The sequence below is a fragment of the Oryx dammah genome, unplaced genomic scaffold (genome assembly GCF_014754425.2).
Source record: "Oryx dammah isolate SB20612 unplaced genomic scaffold, SCBI_Odam_1.1 HiC_scaffold_26, whole genome shotgun sequence".
NCBI classification, from domain to species: Eukaryota; Metazoa; Chordata; class Mammalia; order Artiodactyla; family Bovidae; genus Oryx; species Oryx dammah.
This window is the reverse complement of record NW_024070210.1, coordinates 64,707,248-64,727,258: the sequence shown is the minus strand read 5'-3', so window position 1 is coordinate 64,727,258 and position 20,011 is coordinate 64,707,248. Positions and strand designations below refer to the sequence as shown.

The 20,011-nt window shown below is 46.9% G+C and overlaps 2 protein-coding genes across 8 annotated transcripts in view; one reads left to right on the top strand and one right to left on the bottom strand.

Annotated features, from left to right (window-relative positions):
- The window catches only part of CAPN3 (calpain 3), a 55,724-nt gene extending 40,723 nt beyond the window's left edge, over positions 1-15,001 (top strand). For 3 of the 6 annotated variants that reach the window (XM_040226840.1, XM_040226838.1, XM_040226843.1), the window contains 15 exons: positions 1,658-1,818; positions 3,198-3,367; positions 3,708-3,719; positions 4,373-4,581; positions 5,341-5,377; positions 7,610-7,627; positions 10,857-10,970; positions 11,936-12,013; positions 12,379-12,436; positions 12,530-12,594; positions 13,065-13,133; positions 13,223-13,301; positions 13,518-13,634; positions 13,949-14,007; positions 14,341-15,001. In XM_040226840.1, the coding sequence (XP_040082774.1) occupies positions 1,658-1,818; positions 3,198-3,367; positions 3,708-3,719; positions 4,373-4,581; positions 5,341-5,377; positions 7,610-7,627; positions 10,857-10,970; positions 11,936-12,013; positions 12,379-12,436; positions 12,530-12,594; positions 13,065-13,133; positions 13,223-13,301; positions 13,518-13,634; positions 13,949-14,007; positions 14,341-14,367 (1,273 nt within the window). In that variant the 3' untranslated portion in view covers positions 14,368-15,001. Of the gene's footprint in view, positions 1-1,657; positions 1,819-3,197; positions 3,368-3,707; positions 3,720-4,372; positions 4,582-5,340; positions 5,378-7,609; positions 7,628-10,856; positions 10,971-11,935; positions 12,014-12,378; positions 12,437-12,529; positions 12,595-13,044; positions 13,134-13,222; positions 13,302-13,517; positions 13,635-13,948; positions 14,008-14,340 lie in introns of all 6 variants that reach the window. The other 3 variants (XM_040226842.1, XM_040226839.1, XR_005718727.1) reach the window with 2 other exon arrangements.
- Positions 15,002-15,484: 483 nt separating this feature from the next.
- Positions 15,485-20,011, bottom strand: part of ZNF106 (zinc finger protein 106) — a 58,418-nt gene continuing 53,891 nt past the window's right edge. Inside the window, exons 21-22 of one of the 2 annotated variants that reach the window (XM_040226836.1) lie at positions 19,777-19,923; positions 15,485-19,342 (exon numbers count right to left, since the gene is read on the bottom strand). In XM_040226836.1, coding sequence (XP_040082770.1) covers positions 19,286-19,342; positions 19,777-19,923 — 204 coding nt within the window. In that variant the 3' untranslated portion in view covers positions 15,485-19,285. The remainder of the gene's footprint in view (positions 19,343-19,776; positions 19,924-20,011) is intronic. The other variant, XM_040226837.1, reaches the window with a different exon arrangement.

Below are 20,011 nucleotides of genomic sequence, written 5' to 3'. Positions count from 1 at the left end.
CTATAAACAAGGTAAAAAGACAGCCTTCGGAATGGGAGAAAATAATAGCAAATGAAGAAACTGACAATCAACTAATCTCAAAAATATACAAGCAACTCATGCAGCTCAATTCCAGAAAAATAAACGACCCAATCAAAATATGGCCCAAAGAAGTAAATAGACATTTCTCCAAAGAAGACATACAGATGGCTAACAAACACATGAAAAGATGCTCAACATCACTCATTATCAGAGAAATGCAAATCAAAACCACAATGAGGTACCATTTCAGGCCAGTCAGAATGGCTGTGATCCAAGAGTCTACAAGCCATAAATGCTGGAGAGGGTGTGGAGAAGGGAACCCTCTTACACTGTTGGTGGGAATGCAAACTAGTACAGTCACTATGGAGAACAGTGTGGAGACTCCTTAAAAAACTGGAAATAAAACTGCCTTATGACCCAGCAATCCCACTGCTGGGCATACACACCGAGGAAACCAGAATTGAAAGAGACACGTGTACCCCAGTGTTCATCACAGCACTGTTTATAATAGCCAGGACATGGAAGCAACCTAGATGTCCATCAGCAGATGAATGGATAAGAAAACTGTGGTATATATACACAATGGAATATTACTCAGCCATTAAAAATAATACATTTGAATCAATTCTAATGAGGTGGATGAAACTGGAGCCAATTATACAGAGTGAAGTAAGCCAGAAAGAAAAACACCAATGCAGTATACTAACACATATATATGGAATTTAGAAAGATGGTAATGATAACCCTGTATGTGAGACACCAAAAGAGACACAGATGTATAAAACAGACTTTTGGACTCTGTGGGAGAGGGAGAGGGTGGGATGATTTGGGAAAATGGCATTGGAACATGTATAATATCATGTAAGAAACAAATCACCAGTCTAACTTCGATGCAGGATACAGGATGCTTGCGGCTGGTGCACTGGGATGACCCAGAGAGATGGTATGGGGAGGGAGGTGGGAGGGGGCTTCAGGATTGGAAACTCATGTACACCCATGGTGGATTCATGTTGATGTATGGCAAACCAATACAGTATTGTAAAGTAAAATAAAGTAAAAAAAAAAAAAGTGGTCCAAAGAACTAAGCAGACATTTCTCCAAAGAAGACATACAGATGGCTAACAAACATATGAAAAGGTGCTCAACATCACTCATCACCTTTAAAATTGCTTGCTTTTTTGTCTGTGCTTCCCCAACTACCTGTGCCTGGTACAGTGCTTGGGCCCAGTGGAGGGGCACACAGGACCACTGTGGAGAACTGAATCACTGCCAAGCTCTTCCAGCAAGACTGCATGAGTTTGAGTTGTTAATGCAAGAGATACATCAGAACTGACAGTGTTGGGACTTCCCTGGCAGTCCAGTGCTTAGGACTCTGTACTTCTGCTGCAGAGGACATAGGTTTGATCCCTGGTCAGGAACTATCTGAAAGGCACATGGCAAGGCCAAATTTTAAAAAATAAATAAATAAAATTTTAAAAAAGAACTGACACTATGTTGACCCTAAGAAAGGAAGGACAGAGTCCTCTCTAGGACCATGACAAAGCTGCTCTGGACTATTTCATTGTGCTGTGTTAGCCCTGCATTCTTACCTTTCCCAGTCTCCCAAATAGTTCTCTTTCTTCTTCCAACCTCTCAGGATGTCCTACGATGATTTTATCTACCATTTCACAAAGCTGGAGATCTGCAACCTCACAGCTGATGCCCTGGAGTCCGACAAGCTTCAGACTTGGACAGTGTCCGTGAACGAGGGCCGCTGGGTGAGGGGCTGCTCTGCCGGAGGCTGCCGTAACTTTCCAGGTGGGAGATGCTCTGGATGGGGGAAGGGTCCAAGCAGAACAGGTTCCAGGCAGAATAATATTAACTAGCATCTGCTGAGTCTTTACTGACTTCCAGACATACAATGTCTTATTAAACTGTCCCCATTTTACTGAAAGGTGACTTCCCTGGTGGCTCTGTGCTGAAGAATCTGCCTGTCAGTGCAGGAGTTGCAGGTTTGATCCCTGGGTCGGGAAGATCCCCTGGAGAAGGAAATGGCAGCCCACTCCAGTATTCTTACCTGGGAAAATTCTAAAGACAGAGGAGCCTGGTGGGCTATAGTCCATGACGGCACAAAGAGTCAGACACGGCAGTGACCAAACAACAATAATATTACTGAGAAGGAAATCTCCATTCTGACTAGCTTACATTAAGGAGCTGGTAACAACTTTTAGGCAGGTTATTATGTCAGAACAGGACTGTGTTCGTTATGCTGAGGATTGAACTGGAGAACTGAGTTAGCAGCAGCTGCAAGAGTTTAATCCAGAGATGATGAAAGTGAAGACCAAGTCAGGAGCAGCAGAGATGGGGGGAAGGGGCAGGTTGAGGGAAGGAAATATTGGGTGATCTGGAGAAGGAAGAATGACTTCAAGATTCTCTCACTGGGAGCCTGAGTAGATGATGTCAATGACATAACATGAAACACAGAGGAGAAAAAAAATGTGTTGTTTTTTTTTTTTTTTTTTTTTGATGGAGTTGGTTGTGGGCTTCTGCAGAGGAGTTTACTTTGGGACATGGGAAGTCTGAGGCATGTGTAGAATATCCTGGTGAAGATGCATGAAAGAGAACTGGATGCACAGATAAAAATAGCACTTGGCTCTATGATAGGGACTCAATATGTATTTGTGGAAGAAAAGAAGGATGGAAAGAAGAGAGGAAGGAAAAGAGGGAAGGAAGAAAGAAGGGATGATGGGAAGGATTCAAAAGAGAGATTGAAGCTGGGATCTACAGCTCAGGAGTCAAGAGCATGTAGGGAGCAGTTAGAAAGTAGGAGTGGATAAGACAGCCTAGGTAGGTGAGAGAAGAGGCCCAGGACCAAATCCCGGAGACCAGGAACACTGAAGGAGCAGGTGAGAAAAGTGAAGCCATCAGCAAAGACAGAGAATGAAAATTCACAGAGGAAGAAGGAGCCACATAGCCAATCAGCCCAGCTCCATCTGTATAAAGGTATAAAGGCTACCTGCCCCCACCAACACACACACCAAATTAAACAAATGCCTGGATCTTTCTTATTTTTCATACATATTTGAGTATGTAGATGAGGAGGCTAGAGATGAGTAGGTTCCCTCCGTCTCATCTCCTGTCCTTTCCTTTCTCTGAGAGGCAGATCTGAAAGTGCAATTCCTTTTGGGGGGGCACAGACACTTTCTGGACCAACCCACAGTACCGTCTGAAGCTCCTAGAGGAGGACGACGACCCCGATGATTCCGAGGTGATCTGTAGTTTCCTGGTGGCTCTGATGCAGAAGAACCGGAGGAAGGACCGGAAGCTGGGGGCTAACCTCTTCACCATCGGTTTCGCCATCTACGAGGTGTGCAGTCCCTGACAAGCTTCAGACTACCTCTTCAGGGAAGAGGCTTTCAGAGGGCTTCCTGAGGGGTTCCCCAGCTTCCCCAACATCCAGTGCCCCCCAAAACTCCTGATATCTGGCCCACTTGTGTCAGAACCTCTTAGAAGTTTGTAACCAGTGGGGGAAAAAACCACCTAGGGGAGGCGGGGGTGGGGCTGGGGCTGTCCTGGTAGGTACATGGGGCATTGGAGCCCCTCATTCACTCTATGATTGCTAGCATGCCCTTTGGCAAGTTTCCATCCCCATTAAGACCTGAAATCCACAAAAATCTGAGCAACTTCCTTTTCTGTTTCTCCTCAAGGTTCCCAAAGAGGTATAGAAGTGGAGCAGCCAGCAGTGTGTGCAGCGTTACCAGGGTCCTGTGTCTGCCTGGGGCACAACAGGACACCTCCTGTGGGGTTTGGGGGCAGGACTGTGATAGGAGAGGGCCTGGCCCACCTTACCTAACTCCAGAGCAGGTCCTCGGGCCATTGCACGGCCTCCTGACCCCCACCCCCAAAACGTGCCCTTCCCCTTGCCCACCAGAGACCATCACATGCTCACATGCCATCTCACACTCACACACAGAATCACACAGACACATGGTGAGGCTGATCGCCATTTTTGGGGGTGGAGAAATCACCTCCCTCAGACCCCACCCACAACCTCCCCTGCTTCCTTGGGGTCTTTCCCCAGTCCAGAGGTGTTCTGGAGCTGAGCAGCAGCAATTCTGGTAAGTGACCCTGAGTGTGGGATGCCAGACTTGACCTTCACTTCTGGATCACAGCAGAAAAGGAAGAGGATATGGGGTAGGGAGCTTCAGGGATGTTGAGCTATTCGATGCCTTGGGCATCAGAAGTTGGTAGGTCGTGACTATGAAATGAGTGACCAGGGAATTGGGAAGGAGGACCCCCTGGAGGAGGACTGTGAGGAGGACAGGGTGTCCCTCCCAAGGGCTGAGGTACCTTGGGCTCTTCGCTCCCTCAGATGCACGGCAACAAGCAGCACCTGCAGAAGGACTTCTTCCTGTACAACGCCTCCAAGGCTAGGAGCAGAACCTACATCAACATGCGCGAGGTGTCTGAGCGCTTCCGCCTGCCTCCCAGCGAGTACGTCATTGTGCCCTCCACTTACGAGCCTCACCAGGAGGGAGAGTTCATCCTCCGGGTCTTCTCAGAAAAGAGGAACCTCTCTGAGTGAGTCCCAGCCTGGCTTTCCCCACCTGTCCCTAAGAGCCCACGTGACCCATACCAGAGACTAGAGGTGTGAAACAGCCAGTCAGGTCTCCTCCAGGAGTCCTATTGACCAGGACCTCTTTCCCTATTCCTGAGCCACTGGGAACATCTCCCCTACATCCATCCACCCACCCATTCAACCCACAGAGCACTACTGAGCACCTGCTATGTCCCCGGCACTCTTCTAGGCACTGAGGACAGAGCAATGAATTAGAAAGAAATCCCTGCCTTTGTGGAATTTAACATTCTAGCATGAGATGACAATGTAATAGGAAAAAGTATATAGAGTATATTAGATTTACATAAGTGATAAGGGGAAAAAATGAAGTGGGAAGAAGGATAGGAGCAGTTGGGGGGTGACTGAACTTTTAGGTATGGTGACCAGGGAAGCCAGCAAGGGCACATCCTGCCCTCTTTGTCACTGGAGATGAGTTCATAGGCCCTTGCCACTTTGACCTCTGTCCCTAAATGAAACATAATGTCCATGAATAGGTGGCTGGGTCATGCATCTGGGGAAACCTAGACAAAGCCAAAAAGAAGCCCTGTGTCTACACTTGGCTTCAGGAAATGGCACCTGTGGTAGGGAATGTCAGTCCCTGAGGTTCTCTTGAGGTCAATCAAGACTTGGCTCCGAGAAGCCAGGTGGCCTGAGCAAAAGCCCTCTGCTTCCTTCTTGCACTTGGTGACACTGAGACCCCCTCATGTTTGTGTTCCTCACAGGGAAGTTGAGAATACAATCTCCGTGGATCGGCCAGTGGTGAGTAGTTTGGCTCTCACATGTGAAAAGGGCCAGGAAACAGGCGGGTGATGGAGGGGTAGCCGCGGGACACAGGAGTCTGGGGTGTGCAGAGCCATTACTCGGCGTTACTGCAACTTCTGTGTGGCATGGCCTGAAGTCATGGGGCCACTCATGTCCCAGGGCCATTTAGTCAGTCTAGGGGCTGGGAGAACAGAGAATCCTAGAAGGAAAAGCAGTTTGAACAAAGAGGGAGGGACCAAGGCCACAGGAAGGGGTGACAACAGCTGCAGCCAGCACTGGATTTATGTTAGAATCTCACACAGAAAAAAAGCAGCACTACACCAGCTCTGGAGTCGGTGTCTAAACCCAGGTCCTCCACCTGCCAGCTCGGTGACCTAGACAAGTTATGTAACCCTTCTGACTCAGTTTCCTACTCTGTAAAATAGGGGTGATATTAATAATACATGCTGCGCAGGGCTTTTGTGAGGTTTGAATCGATGAGATCGTGTACATGAAGGGTCTGGAATAGCACAGGCCCTTAAATGGCTATTGCTCATATGTTTTACATCTTCAAGGTACTTCTCACATGGGTCATCTCTCTGATCCCTGAAAGGTTTCTGACATGTAATAAGGTTATTATCCCTGGTTTTCAAGTAAGGAAGTAGAGGCTCAGTGGGTTAAGTGGGTTAAGCAGAGGTTAAGTGGTTTCTTTGAGTTCACAGAGCTTGTAAGTGGCAAGGCTGGAACTCACAACCAGATTCTCTGAGTGGAGTCAGGTTCTCTCCCCCACCCCATGCTGAGGCCTGTCCCTGGGGGTGGGAGGCCCAGGGTTAGAAGCACAGAGCTGATGTCTGCTGGAGTCTCCATGTAGAGGAGTTTTATGACTGCCTTGGACTTCGGGTTTTGGTGAATAAATAGTCCCTTGTGCTTTGTGGGTGTGTCCTGGGCCAATAAGAGGACAGCATAGATACCCCCACTGAATTGCCTTCTGGGTAGTGGCGCTCATGGTTCTAATCCCGACCCTGTGCTAGTGGCAGATCCCCAAGGGCCTTTTGAATGATCACAGATATTGGTTTTAGTATTAAGTGCTGCTGCTGCTGCTGCTGCTAAGTCACTTCAGTCGTGTCCGACTCTGCGACCCCATAGATGGCAGCCCACCAGGCTCCCCTGTCCCTGGGATTCTCCAGGCAAGAACACTGGAATGGGTTGCCATTTCCTTCCCCAATGCATGAAAGTGAAAGTGAAGTCGCTCAGTCATATCCGACTCTTCGTGACCCCATGGTCTGCAGCCCACCAGGCTCCTCTGTCCATGGGATTTTCCAGGCAAGAGTACTGGAGTGGGTGCCATTGCCTTCTCCTAGTATTAAGTGCATTTGGTGCTATTCTTATCTTTTGGATGTCGGTAATCAGTGTAGCGTGTTTATCAGGTGCAGCAAACTCAAAAGCTTACCTGAATTCGTATGTCACCTAACGGAGCAGAGCAGGCACGTGCGAGGGTTTTGGTGTCCCTGTGTGGGTACAGTTGCCTGTGGTCCTCTTGGCTTCAGACAGCTGGAGTGATGGTGACTGTGGCAATCCGGGGATGCAGAGCTGCTGCTTTCAGCTCCTCAGATTGCTGTCACAGGGGGTCACAGATCCGTGCAGGCTGCCAGTGAAAGTGAAAGTGTTAGTCACTCAACGTGTCTGACTGTGTGCAACTCCATAGACTGTAGCCCACCAGGCTCCTCTGTCCATGGAATTCTCTAGGCAAGAATACTGGAGTAAGTCACCATTTCCTTCCCCAGGGGATCTTCCCGATCCAGGGATCAAACCTGGGTATCCTGCATCACAGGTGGATTCTATCGTCTGAGCCGCCAGGGAAGCCCTGACCTTCTAATTTTAACGAAAAACCAAAAACTATAAATCAAATAAAATTCATTTTCAGGCCAGTTTAGGTGAGCCAACTTTTGGGGTGATTTAGTAACCAACTTCATTAAAAAATACAAAATATCTGCCAGAAGCTCCCCTTCTTTGGCCACGACCAATGGCAGAATGGACTATAAAAGCAAAGCCTTATCAGCTGCTGGTGTCTGGGCCTGGAAAATTCTCTTCTGCCTATACCCTCCAGGCCCGTTTGGCTCCACATGACCCAGATTTCTGAACCTCACCCGACACTGAGGACCAGGTTCACAGGGAAGCCAAAAGCCACTGGGTTTTCTGGGAACTTGCTTTTCACTTATCTTGCATTTATTATTTTCTTTTCTTGTGCAGAAAAAGAAAAAAACCAAGGTGGGTGTAACAGGGTGAGTGGGCAGACAGCACGCAGTGTGAGTGTGTAAGAGTGAGCATGTGTGTACTGGACCTGCCTCCTCTCTCCAGCCCTCCACCTCTTTCCCTGAGCTCCTCTGGCAGCTAAGGGTACAAAGCACTGATAGCTTACACTTGCCGAGTGGAGGCTATGAGCCAGCCACTCTTGTAGGTGCTTTCCGCGGATTCTCTCCATCCTCACAACAACTCTATGAGATTGGTACACACAGACCTCAGGGATATTATGTGTTCAGTTCCAGAACACTGCAAAAAAGCAAGTATCAGAATAAACTAAGTCACAGGAAGTTTTTGGTTTTCCAGTGCATATGATAGTTATGTCTGCACTATACTGTAGTCTATTAAGTGTGCAATAGCATTAATACTAAAAAAAAGTACGTACCTTAATTAAAAAGACTTTATTGCTAAAAATCTGAGCCTTCAGCAAGTTGTAGTAGTAACATCAAAGAATACTGACTGCAGATCACCATAAGATAGTAATGAAAAAGTGTGAAATATCGTAAGAATTACCAAAATGTGACACAGAGACACAAAGTGCACAATGCTGTTCAGAAAATGGCACTGATTAGACTTAAGATGGAATTGCCACAAACCTTCAATTTGTAAAAAATGCAGTATCTGCGAAGCATGATAAAGCAAGGGACGCCTGTACTATGATTACCTTCATTTTCAGAGGAAGGAAAGGTACAGACAGATTGACCAACATGCTCAAGACCACACAGCCAGTGGCAGAGTCAGCCTGGAACCAGGAGGTCTGGCTCCGCAGTCTGTGCTCTGAACCACCACACTGTACCACCCGCTTAGAAGAGAAAGGGAGGATGGCCAACCAGTGAAAATGGGCCTGACATGGGGGTCCTGCAAAAACCCCCAGGAGAACCTCTTCTTTCTCAGAAGTGGGTGTGACTAAGCTAAGCTCAGACTTGATTCTTGCAGGAATGGCAACGGGCCCTGGTCCTCAGGGAGCAATGACAGAGTTGTGTGAGGATTTCCATGGCAGAGGGGAGGGCCTTGTCTTCCGACACCAGTGCCTGCTCTGCAGGCAGGACAGCTCCTTCTTCCTCCTGTTTTCCCTGCCTGCTCCCCACTCCTTTTTCCTTAGCCTTCTGGGGAAGTGGGTGGCAGAGGACACCCAGAGGGGCTGTCACTGCCAGGGCTCTCATTCCAGGTGAAGCCGGTTGCCAACTCCCTCCTAGATAGTGACCTCTCTCTCTGATGGACTCTGCTTGCTGTGCATGTCCAGACAGGAAAGGGGAGAGGGGAAGAAAAGCTTCATATGCATGGCACCAGAGGAGCTGCTCAACTTGACTGGTTTCAGGGGGAAGGATAAGGAGAGCTACCTGGGGAGCTTGCCCTCCTGGGTGTCCTGGTTAAGACCACTCTGCTGCAGGGACACCATCACTAAAGCTAACCATGCATGCCAAGAGCATCTCAGGGGCCTCGGAGGAAAGCTTTTATGTGTAATTTTGGAACTCGAGATTACAATCAACCCCATCCTTGCTCCTTTCACCTGATAACTTCCCCCGTGGTCTCCAGGGCAGTAATGCCTACAATAATGTTACCCCTTTTACAACTTTGGTTTGACCACCCAGAGTGCCATCCAGAAATAACTGACCTTTGGGCATCCTCACACCAATGGAGCAATAGCCACAGGCCATCAGACAAGGTTTGGTGTTAGTGTTCATGACAGCATCTGGAAGGATCCATCATAGGGATCCTCCAAGCTAGTACAGACCAGAGCTGACATTCACCAAGCACCAACTGCATATTAAGGCCCTACACTGGGGGGAAAATATACATTGTGTTCAGTTACAACAGTGTCTACAAGGTAGGTGCTGTCAGGATCCCTCTTTTATAGATGAGGATAAAGATTCAGAAGTCCTTGTTTGAGGACACACAGCTAATGAGTGGGGAAACTTGAACTGGAAGCCATATTTGCTCTGAACCCATGTTTCTTGCCCTCAGCTCTCTGGTGCTGGGCCATTACACTCCATGGCCTGTGTGGCCCAGACCCACACTTGGGCCCTAAGTTGTGTGCCTGGTAGGGGTGCCCCATGGCCACACTTCCCCCCTCAGACTGCTAGCCACACTTGCTCTGAGATTCCCTACAGGTATCAGTCACTTGAACAAGACCCCTTGCTTGGAAAGCAGAGCAAGCCAAGGTATTTGGTGCCTGCTGGGAGCCAAAGCTGGGGAAGCTCTCTCCATGGTCTGTCCATTCGTGCTGCCCTAGAGGAACAATATGGAAAGGCAAACGGGAACTCAAGAGTGCTCAGGAACTCTTATGCACTGAGAGACTTTGACTGTCCCCTTGTTCTCTGCACCGCTGACAGGGGCCTTGCCTTCCTCCTCTGGCTTTCTCTATGGGATGTATACCCCAACCAGTGCCACCACAGCATGGCAGCCACTCTCCACCCTTTCACACTCTCCTCACTTGCATGAGCATGTCTGACAAATACCCCTTATATTTGGGCATCATCTTAAATGTTTTTCCAGTACATTTATACATTCAGTATCTTGTGTGATCCCCACAAGAGCCCCATGAAAAGGGCAAAGCAGGTTTTATCATCCCCATTAATGGACGAGTAAACTCAAGCCAGAGGATATTTTTCACATGTGAGGGGCATGGCTGGGACTCCAGTCAAGTATTCTGACCCCACTCAGTGAGTATATAGATAGTCTGTTCTTTTCTCACTGTGTCCTCTGCCAAGTCCTAGAGGTTCCTTGGAGAAGCCTCAGTAGCTGCCATGGTGATGTGGGGGTGTCAAGGGAAAAGAGCTCTACCCTCTTCATTAAGCAGAGAAGCTCTGTTTTAAGAGCTTCTGGGGAAATTTAATTTGAACAAGGTTTCCATTTGAAAAAAAAAAATCTACGAAATACTTGAAAATCACTGCACTATACCATGCTGCTTTTAGGATTCTTAGCATTTTCACGTGTACTAACTACCATGTATAATCCTCATAACTCTACAAGGAGATAAGAAACTTAGGTCCAGAGAGATTGAGCATCTTTCCTCAAGTCACACAGCTTGTTAGTGGCAGAGATGGAGCTTGAACAGAGGTTCAGAAGTCCCAGCTCTGCTCTTTCCCTCCTCACTGAACAAAGCTGCTCCAGGAGAGAGGTTGCTTCATGTGCCCACTCAGTCAGTAATCCTTGTTTCCTTCCTGCCCTCTCCCCACTCCCCTCTTCTCTCCAGCCCATCATCTTTGTTTCAGACAGAGCAAACAGCAACAAGGAGCTGGGTGTGGACCAGGAATCAGAGGAGGGCAAAGACAACACAAGCCCTGATAAGCAAGCGAAATCCCCACAGGTTTCTGAGCATGTGCATGAGTGGGGTGGCCTGCACACAACAGAGGCCTGTGCTTTTGGAGTGCATGGGGGTTGGAGGAGCCATAGGGGTGGGGTGTCCCTTTAACATCTAGAGGTTTAATTTTGTCCCACTGATATTTTCCCTCATCAAATTCTCCTAAAATTTGGGGTGCTGCTTGGATGAATGTCTTGGGATTGGCTGCCACACCAAGCTGGTCCTGGGAAGGACAGGCTGAGCTTCCCTGCTGGAGCCCATCCAGCCAGGATGATGAGAGAAGAGGGATGCAAAGCCTGTGGCAGACACTGAGACAGAACAGCTCGTTTCCTGGTGTTATTAACAACAGGGAAGATAAAGAACAGTAGTGGGAGGGGGGTGACACCAGAAGTGGAGTCCTCCAGAGCTCAAGGGACAGTGTTAGATTGGAGTGAGGACAGGGGGTCATATAAAGTATACAGGAGGTGAGACTAACAGGCAAGATTCCAGATAAACCCATGGACATCTCTGTCCCGTGGTGCCCATGCAATGGCATGGGGAGGGGAGGAGGGTCCTCTGAGGAATTGGCCTTGATGACAGAAACAGCTGGAGGTATCAGATTGGTCTGGTCCGCTTCGTTCTGCTGGGGCTGGTTTGGTTGGGATGGTCAGGCTGTAAAAGGAGGAGAGGGCTCTAACTGGTGCGGATGGGGGAAGAGGACCAAGGGGGCTGTCTACATGTCTGTACAGCTGAAATGCCTCCTCTGGCTAGGCTAGGGAGGTACAGAGTGAAGGGTTGTTGGGGCCCAGATGATTCTCACTCCAGATCAGTAGGTTCAACCAAGAAAGAAGAGCACTGACTCTGTACCCAGCTCCTGCTGCCCCCATGGCTGGTTTAGTCACCCTGGCTCCTTCAGCCCAGAAGGAACTTTCCTCTCGGGTTTATCCATCTCCCTGGTCCCTGCCAACCAGTTTTCCTTTGTGCCTCCACAGCTAGAGCCTGGCAACACCGATCAGGAAAGTGAGGAACAGCGGCAATTCCGGAATATTTTCAGGCAGATAGCAGGCGATGTGAGTACCTCCAACTCTGACTCACTCAGACACTCCTCTCCTTGATGAATTGCTCAATTTGCCAGTTATTTCATTATTGTTTAGTGGAGGTCATTTTGGTTTTCAGTGGAAACTGGGTATATGAGTGTAGCACAGAAATCCACGAGTGAAGTCCTTTGAGTTCTAGACCGACACACCCACTGGGTGGGCCCACTGCTTTCTAGACAGCTGAAGGTAGTATCTTCCTCAGAAAAGCCCCAGCTTCCCCGACAGAACAGCCCTGTCATGGACTATACAAGCATGGACGGCCAGGATTTGATTTGCAAAGCCTATGCTCCATCAGCTGCTGCACTCTTGAACCATGACTCTTCCCCTTTCCTCCTCAGGACATGGAGATCTGTGCAGATGAGCTCAAGAACGTCCTTAACAGAGTTGTGAGCAAACGTGAGCAGCTTAATTCTGCAGGGGCAGGTGGGCAGTCGGGTAGTGTGTCCAGCTATCTGAAGGCAGCTCCTCACTCTTCTCCATACCTCTCAGATAAGGACCTGAAGACACAAGGCTTCACGCTGGAGTCCTGCCGTAGCATGATCGCTCTCATGGACGTATCCTTCCTGCCACCCTTTCCCAGCCCTGTCAGCAGCCCCTATGTAGTCTCCTGGGACTAGGGCAACAATGAGGGGGACCCAGTCAAGCTGAGGGGCCCAAACTCATGCTCAAGGAAAGATTTAAGGAGGCCCTGTGCTAAACTTCCTGGCTGCTGGTTTTTAAGGAGCTGTTGGAGGAAGCACTGTTGGGAGAACACGGGCCCCTGCTCTCAACCTCAGGCCTGGGATTCTGAGGCCCTACCCCAAGAGAGGTCTTTAGAGAAAGGTTCCCTGGATTCTAGAGCAGGCACTGATTCTGACTAGGGAAGCATGGAGGCGGGTGTTAAACACTAGGTCAGGGCAAGGGTGGATATCCTGGGCAAAGCCCTTCTATAGAGGACCTCCCTTGCACAGCCCCCACAGAAGGTCTGCTCCCAAGCCAGGAGGATTTTGCTATGTGCCCTGTAGCCCTGACCTCCTTCCTCCAGACAGATGGCTCTGGGAGACTGAACCTGCAAGAGTTTCACCACCTCTGGAAGAAGATTAAGACGTGGCAGGTGGGAGGAGAGAACAAGGGTCGAAGTAAGGAAGGGACTAATTCAGAGGATGAGTGTGTGACCTCTGTCCTCAAATTTTCTATTGCCAGAAAATTTTCAAACACTACGACACAGACCAATCCGGCACCATAAACAGCTACGAGATGCGCAATGCAGTCAATGATGCAGGTATGGGGAAGAAATGGGGTGGCCAGGATGCAGATAGGAGGTGGTAGGAGCGGGATGAGAGGGGAGGACTGGGCCACTGGGGCCTACCAAAGGGATGAGAAAGGGCTTCTTGTTCTCCTCTCCTAGGCCATAGCGTGACCAGGAGGTTCTAAGGAAAAACCAAGCAGGCCTGAGGACTCGACCCTATCTCATCCTCTCCTGTGCTCTCCCCCACAGGCTTCCACCTCAACAACCAGCTCTATGATATCATTACCATGCGCTATGCAGACAAGTACATGAACATCGACTTTGACAGTTTCATCTGCTGCTTTGTCAGGCTGGAGGGCATGTTCCGTAAGTGGACAGCTACCCTTCTGCTCTCTTGTGCCCTTCCTGCTCCCTCTCCTGTGGTGGAGGGAATCTCCACTAACTGACCTTACTTATATGACCCTGGACAAATCCCAATCTACTGTTCAGGCTGAACAAAGGTGAAGGCCCTCTTTAGGCTCAGAATGGGATGGCAAGGGGCAGTTATTGGTGATACTTTGGCCTATTTTGGTGCTGAAGGGCAGCACCGGGCACATGGTCCTCTTAAGAAAAGGTGGAGTGGTGGGGGGTTGGGGGGAGCACCTGTAACTGGCCTCTGGTCTGTGCATTCTTCCGAGCAGGAGCTTTCAATGCATTTGACAAGGATGGGGACGGTATCATCAAACTCAACGTTCTCGAGGTAAAGCCTAACAGAAACAGTACACTCCCCCTGCACTTTAAAATTTGAGGTGGAGGGATGGGATGGGATGGGAAAGGAACATAAAGGGAACCTAGAGCTCACAGGACGTGGTCATGGGGAATGCATACTGGGGGAAGGCTCTAAGGAAGCCTCTTATGGCTTTATGCTGGAAAATCTGTACTTTCTAGGGGAGATCTGTGGGAAGGATGCTTCTCAGGAAATCTTCCCAGTGTCTGGCACGCTGGGACTGGCCTTTTCTTCTACCCTTTAGATCTCTAGGGCTTGGCTCTTTTTGTCTCACACACATTCTGATCTTGGGCCTTCGTCTTGCAGTGGCTGCAGCTCACCATGTATGCCTGAACCAAGCTGGCCACATCCAAGGCATGGAGGATCACTCAGGATTTCAATTTCACCCAACAGAGCTAAAGTCACTTACCTCAAAAGACACAGTTGCTGCACCCCCAGGAAGCCTCCAGGCACCTCATCAGTCTAGTTCCTCCTCTACTTACTTCCCGCCTAGCCTTAGGGCATCTGTCCATTTGTCAGGCCCAGCCTGACCCTTCAGTTAAGGAATGGGGAAGGGAGAGCTGTGTTGTCCCTGTGCCACAGGGAGCCAAGTGCCTCTGTCTGCTTCAGCTAGCCACAGGCCAGAGAGAGCTTTGCTTGGAATCTGATGGCCTCAGCTCTGAAGACAAGTACTCTCCTTAGATGCTCACAGCTGTTTGCAGAAGCATTTGCCAATGGCACTCAGTACTTCCTGGTGCTAGACCCCTCCCCACTGTGTCCCCCCCACCCCATCATCTCTGTGTTCTCCCACCCATGGGACAGCAACCCAATGAGCACTTGGTTCTGCCTGATTGTTTCAGGACGGGGCTGCTCTGGAGTTAACTAGTTCAGTGAAAAGAAGTTTGGACATTTTGGGTTATCTGACTCATAAGTTAGGTTGCATTCTGAAAAAAGTTCATCTAAATAAAGGCATATGTTTTGCTGGTTTGATTGTGTTTTGTTTTCTCACATTGAGAGCTACAGCAAGACTGAGTAGCTCCAATCTCACCCATCGGGTACAGAGCTATAGTTTCAGAATACAGCAATGGAAAATACACACATACACAAACACAAATCCCAAACCCCACTTTAATCATGCCTTTTTGCTATTTCTTGAGCACAGGAATCACTCAAATACTTTCCAAGATACACCAGGAAAGGAAGGGGAATAGGTGTTGGTGTCTAGATCAAGACAAAATGGGTCACCTATTAACTGGAGGGGCAAGTTAGCTGACTGTAATGACGCAGAGCTCCTCTACTAACACTGACCTACTGTATGACCTTGGACAAACCCTTAAATGAAGGTGTTTGCCGTGCTTATCTGGACCATGATCTATAACCATCTTGCATTTTCCACCCAATTTCCTTCTTGATCTCTATACCAACATGGAAAAGGGTCGGCCGTGAATATGTAGATAAGGTAACAAAAATAAACAATTAGTAAAAGTACTTTATTTTCCTCTTATATTTGCTTTATATGTTGCTTTACAAAGTTAGGAAGTTCACAGCTTTTTACCAAAATGTAAGAAGGCTAAGATATTTGCTTATAAACATTTTGCAGTCAAATGTCATCTGATTTCAGTCTTCTAACCCATATTCAATTAAAAAAAAAATCAAGACACCAAGGGCACTGGCGCAGCTCAAGGGCATGTACTTCTCTGAAGCAGGAGAAAAGATCCTCAACAGCCTTTCCTCCTTGCTTCCTTCTCCCCCAATTCAACTGGGCTACTACGGTGAATTCAGAGGAAACCTGGGAAATGTTAGTCATCATGTGACCCAGCAAGGCCACATAGTCGGGGGTTGGAAGTGAGGTTAGCAGTTACTGTCTGATAAGTAGTAGGTTTGGTTTAATCAAGATTTCACATCCACTGATGTATGGAACGCAGTATAACCCAAACCACCTATACCACAGCTTGTTTCTAACCATCAGACAGCATCTCTGAAATTCTCATGGATCCTGAGGACTCGCGGCTGGGTAAATCACTGTTGTAACAATGTGGCAGGCATGGCCTTAACAGTTTTTAGGAGCTCTCCTTTAGGTAACAGTTACAAAATTTTAAGTCAGCCTATATAAACTGCAAACCAGAGGGGACGTGCTATTTAAATCCCACTTCACAATATAGTTTAATCTCCCCTCAAATGGAACTCTTCCATAAAATATACCATTACCATTCCGCTAAGTGTTATACACCTACTCCCACCAAATCATCCACATTCCTAGTCACTAAAGTTGTCCACTCTATAATCTACCAACAAGAGAAAAACAAAAAATCCTTTGTTAGGCAAATAATCACTTAAATAGCAATAATGTTGCCTACAAATTATAGGTAGTTCAGGAGCTAAACACTCAACTTCTGAGGCAGAAAAAATTCTCCACGAAAGCAGGAGTGTAGTAACAATGATGTTCTCTCAAATTCAAGTAACATCAGGTCAAGATAACCCTTTGTTTGCACTGTGTTTAACTGCTCTATACTGAGTAGAGTAGCATGCCAAAATTTTGAACCTGATTAAAAACTTCATGATAAAACTTGAAGTCACTGATATTTCATCAGAACAAACTGCCATTAAAACACTAGCATATACACACACAAGGATTTATGCTGTGTTTCTTGGCTTCTGCTATCAGAAGTAAACACAAGTAATTAAAAATAACATTTGATTCCTTACAAGAAATGAGTTGTGTTTTGTCACATCACATAACAATTTCCTTCCTCCACTAAGTGTGAAATATCAGGGCTAACACAAATCCCTGAACCACTGCCCTAATCTGAGAGGGAAGAGAAGGCCAGAATCAGCCAAGACATTATAGAAGAATTAAAAAAAAGACTTCTGCATAACTTTGAAGACACTTAAAAGTAATAACACACAACCATAAGCAGCCAAGATGCTTATGGTGCCTTTATTTCTAAACAGATGGCTACAACAGTGCATTTAGGACAATACACTAACCTGGTGTTAAGTGAGTTTTGCAAACAAAGACATTATTGCTACGGCTTCAAAGAAAATTCCTGTGAAATGGGGAGAAGTATTATTAAGTATAGGTGCCCACACGCATACACACGTACAAGAAACATCCATTACTGCACACATAAAGGCAGGTAGACTGTGCATGATTCTATCAAAGTTAAGCTCAAATCAGTTGTTACTGATTCTATCAATCTGTTCATACCTACAACAGTTCCCCACGACTGCCCAACACCTCACATATCCCCTTCCTGCTGTACAAAGGCTCCACCACTCTCATCTTTTCAGACATGTCCTCAGGCAGAACAGAAGGGCACCTATGTAACAGAGCATGCAAGAGTTTCTCAGCACACTGCTCAGCCAATGTGGGAATGTGGGTTCACTACAGTCCAAAGGAAAATGCCAGGTTTAGCAATAAATCTAAATGTACTTTCCTAGGAATCACCATTCCCAAACCCACAGAACAGCTTGGGTTCTCTGGTCACATGTACAGGAAATGGGGTAAGAGAAGGGAATGCTTGTTCTCAGACAGAAACAGCACACACCAACTTTATACAACAAGATCTCTGCTTTCTCAAATATCATGCAAATCTCAGTAATGTGGTCAACACAAGAGTCCTGCCATTCATAAGGACAGAAGTAAATAATTCATGGGGCCATTCATTATCTAGATGTATCTCCCAGCTTAGTTCTTTTTTTTTTTGATCCAGTAAGAACCACCACAGGCTTCCCTGGAAAAAAAGAACAGCTACTTAGTCTTACACTCAATTCCAGGGGTTTTGAATACCCTCATGAAACCTATCCATGAACCCCAGGTGAAGTTCCCCTACCCTAGAGCCTGAGTGAAGACATGGGAGAAGAAGTGTGTACACTAAGGTGGGTGGAGATGAACCTGGCTGCTCTCCTCTAGGAAAGAGTGGGCATCACATCTGGAGCTCAGTGTGTGGCACTCGGCTCCTCTCTCCTCTCCTCCCTCTCTCTATAGAATCTTTTAGAGTTTTGACATCACAGAAAGAAAAAGCTAAAGTAACACCTCTATGGCTTCGCTGAAGAGTCCAGAGAAAATTTAAAAACAAAGCAGTGACAAGAAGGCTTTGTTCATTTGGCTGCTCTTAAAGGACGGGGAGGGTCTTTTCCCTTTACTCCACTCCACCCTTCCTTCTCAGCTTAGTGGGGGAGGTGAAGGCAATACATTGGTCTTTAAGAAGTTTGCTTGAGGCCTTAAATACTATATTCAGAGCCTTTATCCTGATTCCCCTTATTTGTGTACTGCGGGTGGGTGAAAAGTACCTCATAAGCCCAGAGGAACTATATGATGGCTGCTGTCAGTCTAGGCACAACCAGAGAAGGGAGAGGGGTTGGCAATGAAGCAAACTAAAAGGTTTCAAACCTGCCCGCTTAGAGAGTCAGAACCTGGAAAGACAAAGGCACACCTCCAGTTTGAACAGCCTGCCAATACCTGCAGGCTAGGGGGTACCCAGGTCTAACAGTGAGATCTCCAAGTAGATGGTAGGTCTGTGCATGGCCTTGAACCGAGGACTTTTATCAAAATCTGCAGAGGTTCAATAGGAATTATTGTCTGTAAGGATTTGTCATTATGTGATCTGCTGCCTGAGCTCCTAAAATATAATCAGCAGAGCAGCTCCTCCAGCTGTTAAAAATCTACTGTGTGTCCCTTTAGTATTTAAAGCCAGCTCTGTCCATCTAAGAAGACAATATTGAAACACATTGTACATAATTGTTAAGAAAGGAAAATAGTTGCTTCCAATTAAAATACCCAGTGGTTAGAATTAACTGATTGCAATAATTAAGGAGAAATTAAGACTGATGCTAAAAACCTAACATTTGAACAAATTTGTACTTAAACACGTGACTATTGGTTTAAACCATCATAAGAACAGAAACTAAAAATCACAAACTGAAATCAATAAAATACATGTGTGATTTGGGTCAAACTGGGTAACCAATTAAGATCTGTCTTTAATAAACATTTGGAGAACACCAGTAGCATTAATTACTATATGCCATGCTGTCCCAGAAGGGTATGGTTCCTTAAAAATCTGTTTAAATCTGACAAACCTCCAGCAAAAACTTAGAAGTGTAACCTGTCATCCCATAGAGCTGCCCAGACTTATGCTAGTAGTAAGCCTGGCTAGTAACCACTTTCTCCTTCCCTGATTCACTGGGGAAAGGAGGACAGTGGCCTGTGTAAGGGGCTGATGTGAGATTAGTTCAACTAAAGACTTCCCAACATGGGAGGCAAAAAACTTCATGAATCAATTTTGCTGTCATCCTCAGCATGGTGTTCAATGTGTCCTGCAGCATCCTAGAAATAAAGGGAAAAGGACCCATGAGAAAGAGGTTGGTAGTAGGTCAAAAGAAAGTCAAAGCCATGGAGAGCTTCCCAGGTCTAATCTGTGATCCATGAAAGGCAGTTAGGACCCATCCCTCTTAATTCACATGGAACTGTGCACTTGAGTTCTTAACACAAGAATGCTATAATAAACCTCTAGGTTCAGTTACTGGATTGGAACAAGTGAAAACATTCTCTTTAGGCTGTTTCTCAAAAACTACCTAATTCTTCACTTGAAACCTCATTAAGCTATCTCCCAAATCTGTGAATAATATTAATAATAAGAAAAATCCTTACTCTCCCTGTTTACTGCAAGTCTGAACATTCTAATAAGGCAAAAAAGGTTTACTGAACCCTGCTCTGAGCAGTCAATGACCCCGGGTTGACCTCAAATCCCACTGATATACCTGTTTGGATCCTTTCTTAGCAGTAAAAAAAGCATCACAGTTCTTCCAGCGACATTTCAGAGTCTGAAAGTTTGGATTTGTATGGTCAGTCAGCAAATGTTGTTTTAAATGATCTACAACACCAAATATCAGAGAGCAGCCATGCCACTGGAGAGAGAGAGAGAATTTAAAGAGTAAGTTATAAAGAGTACGGGAAACATGCAATGAGAATATTCTTCATTGTAGCCTATGAGTA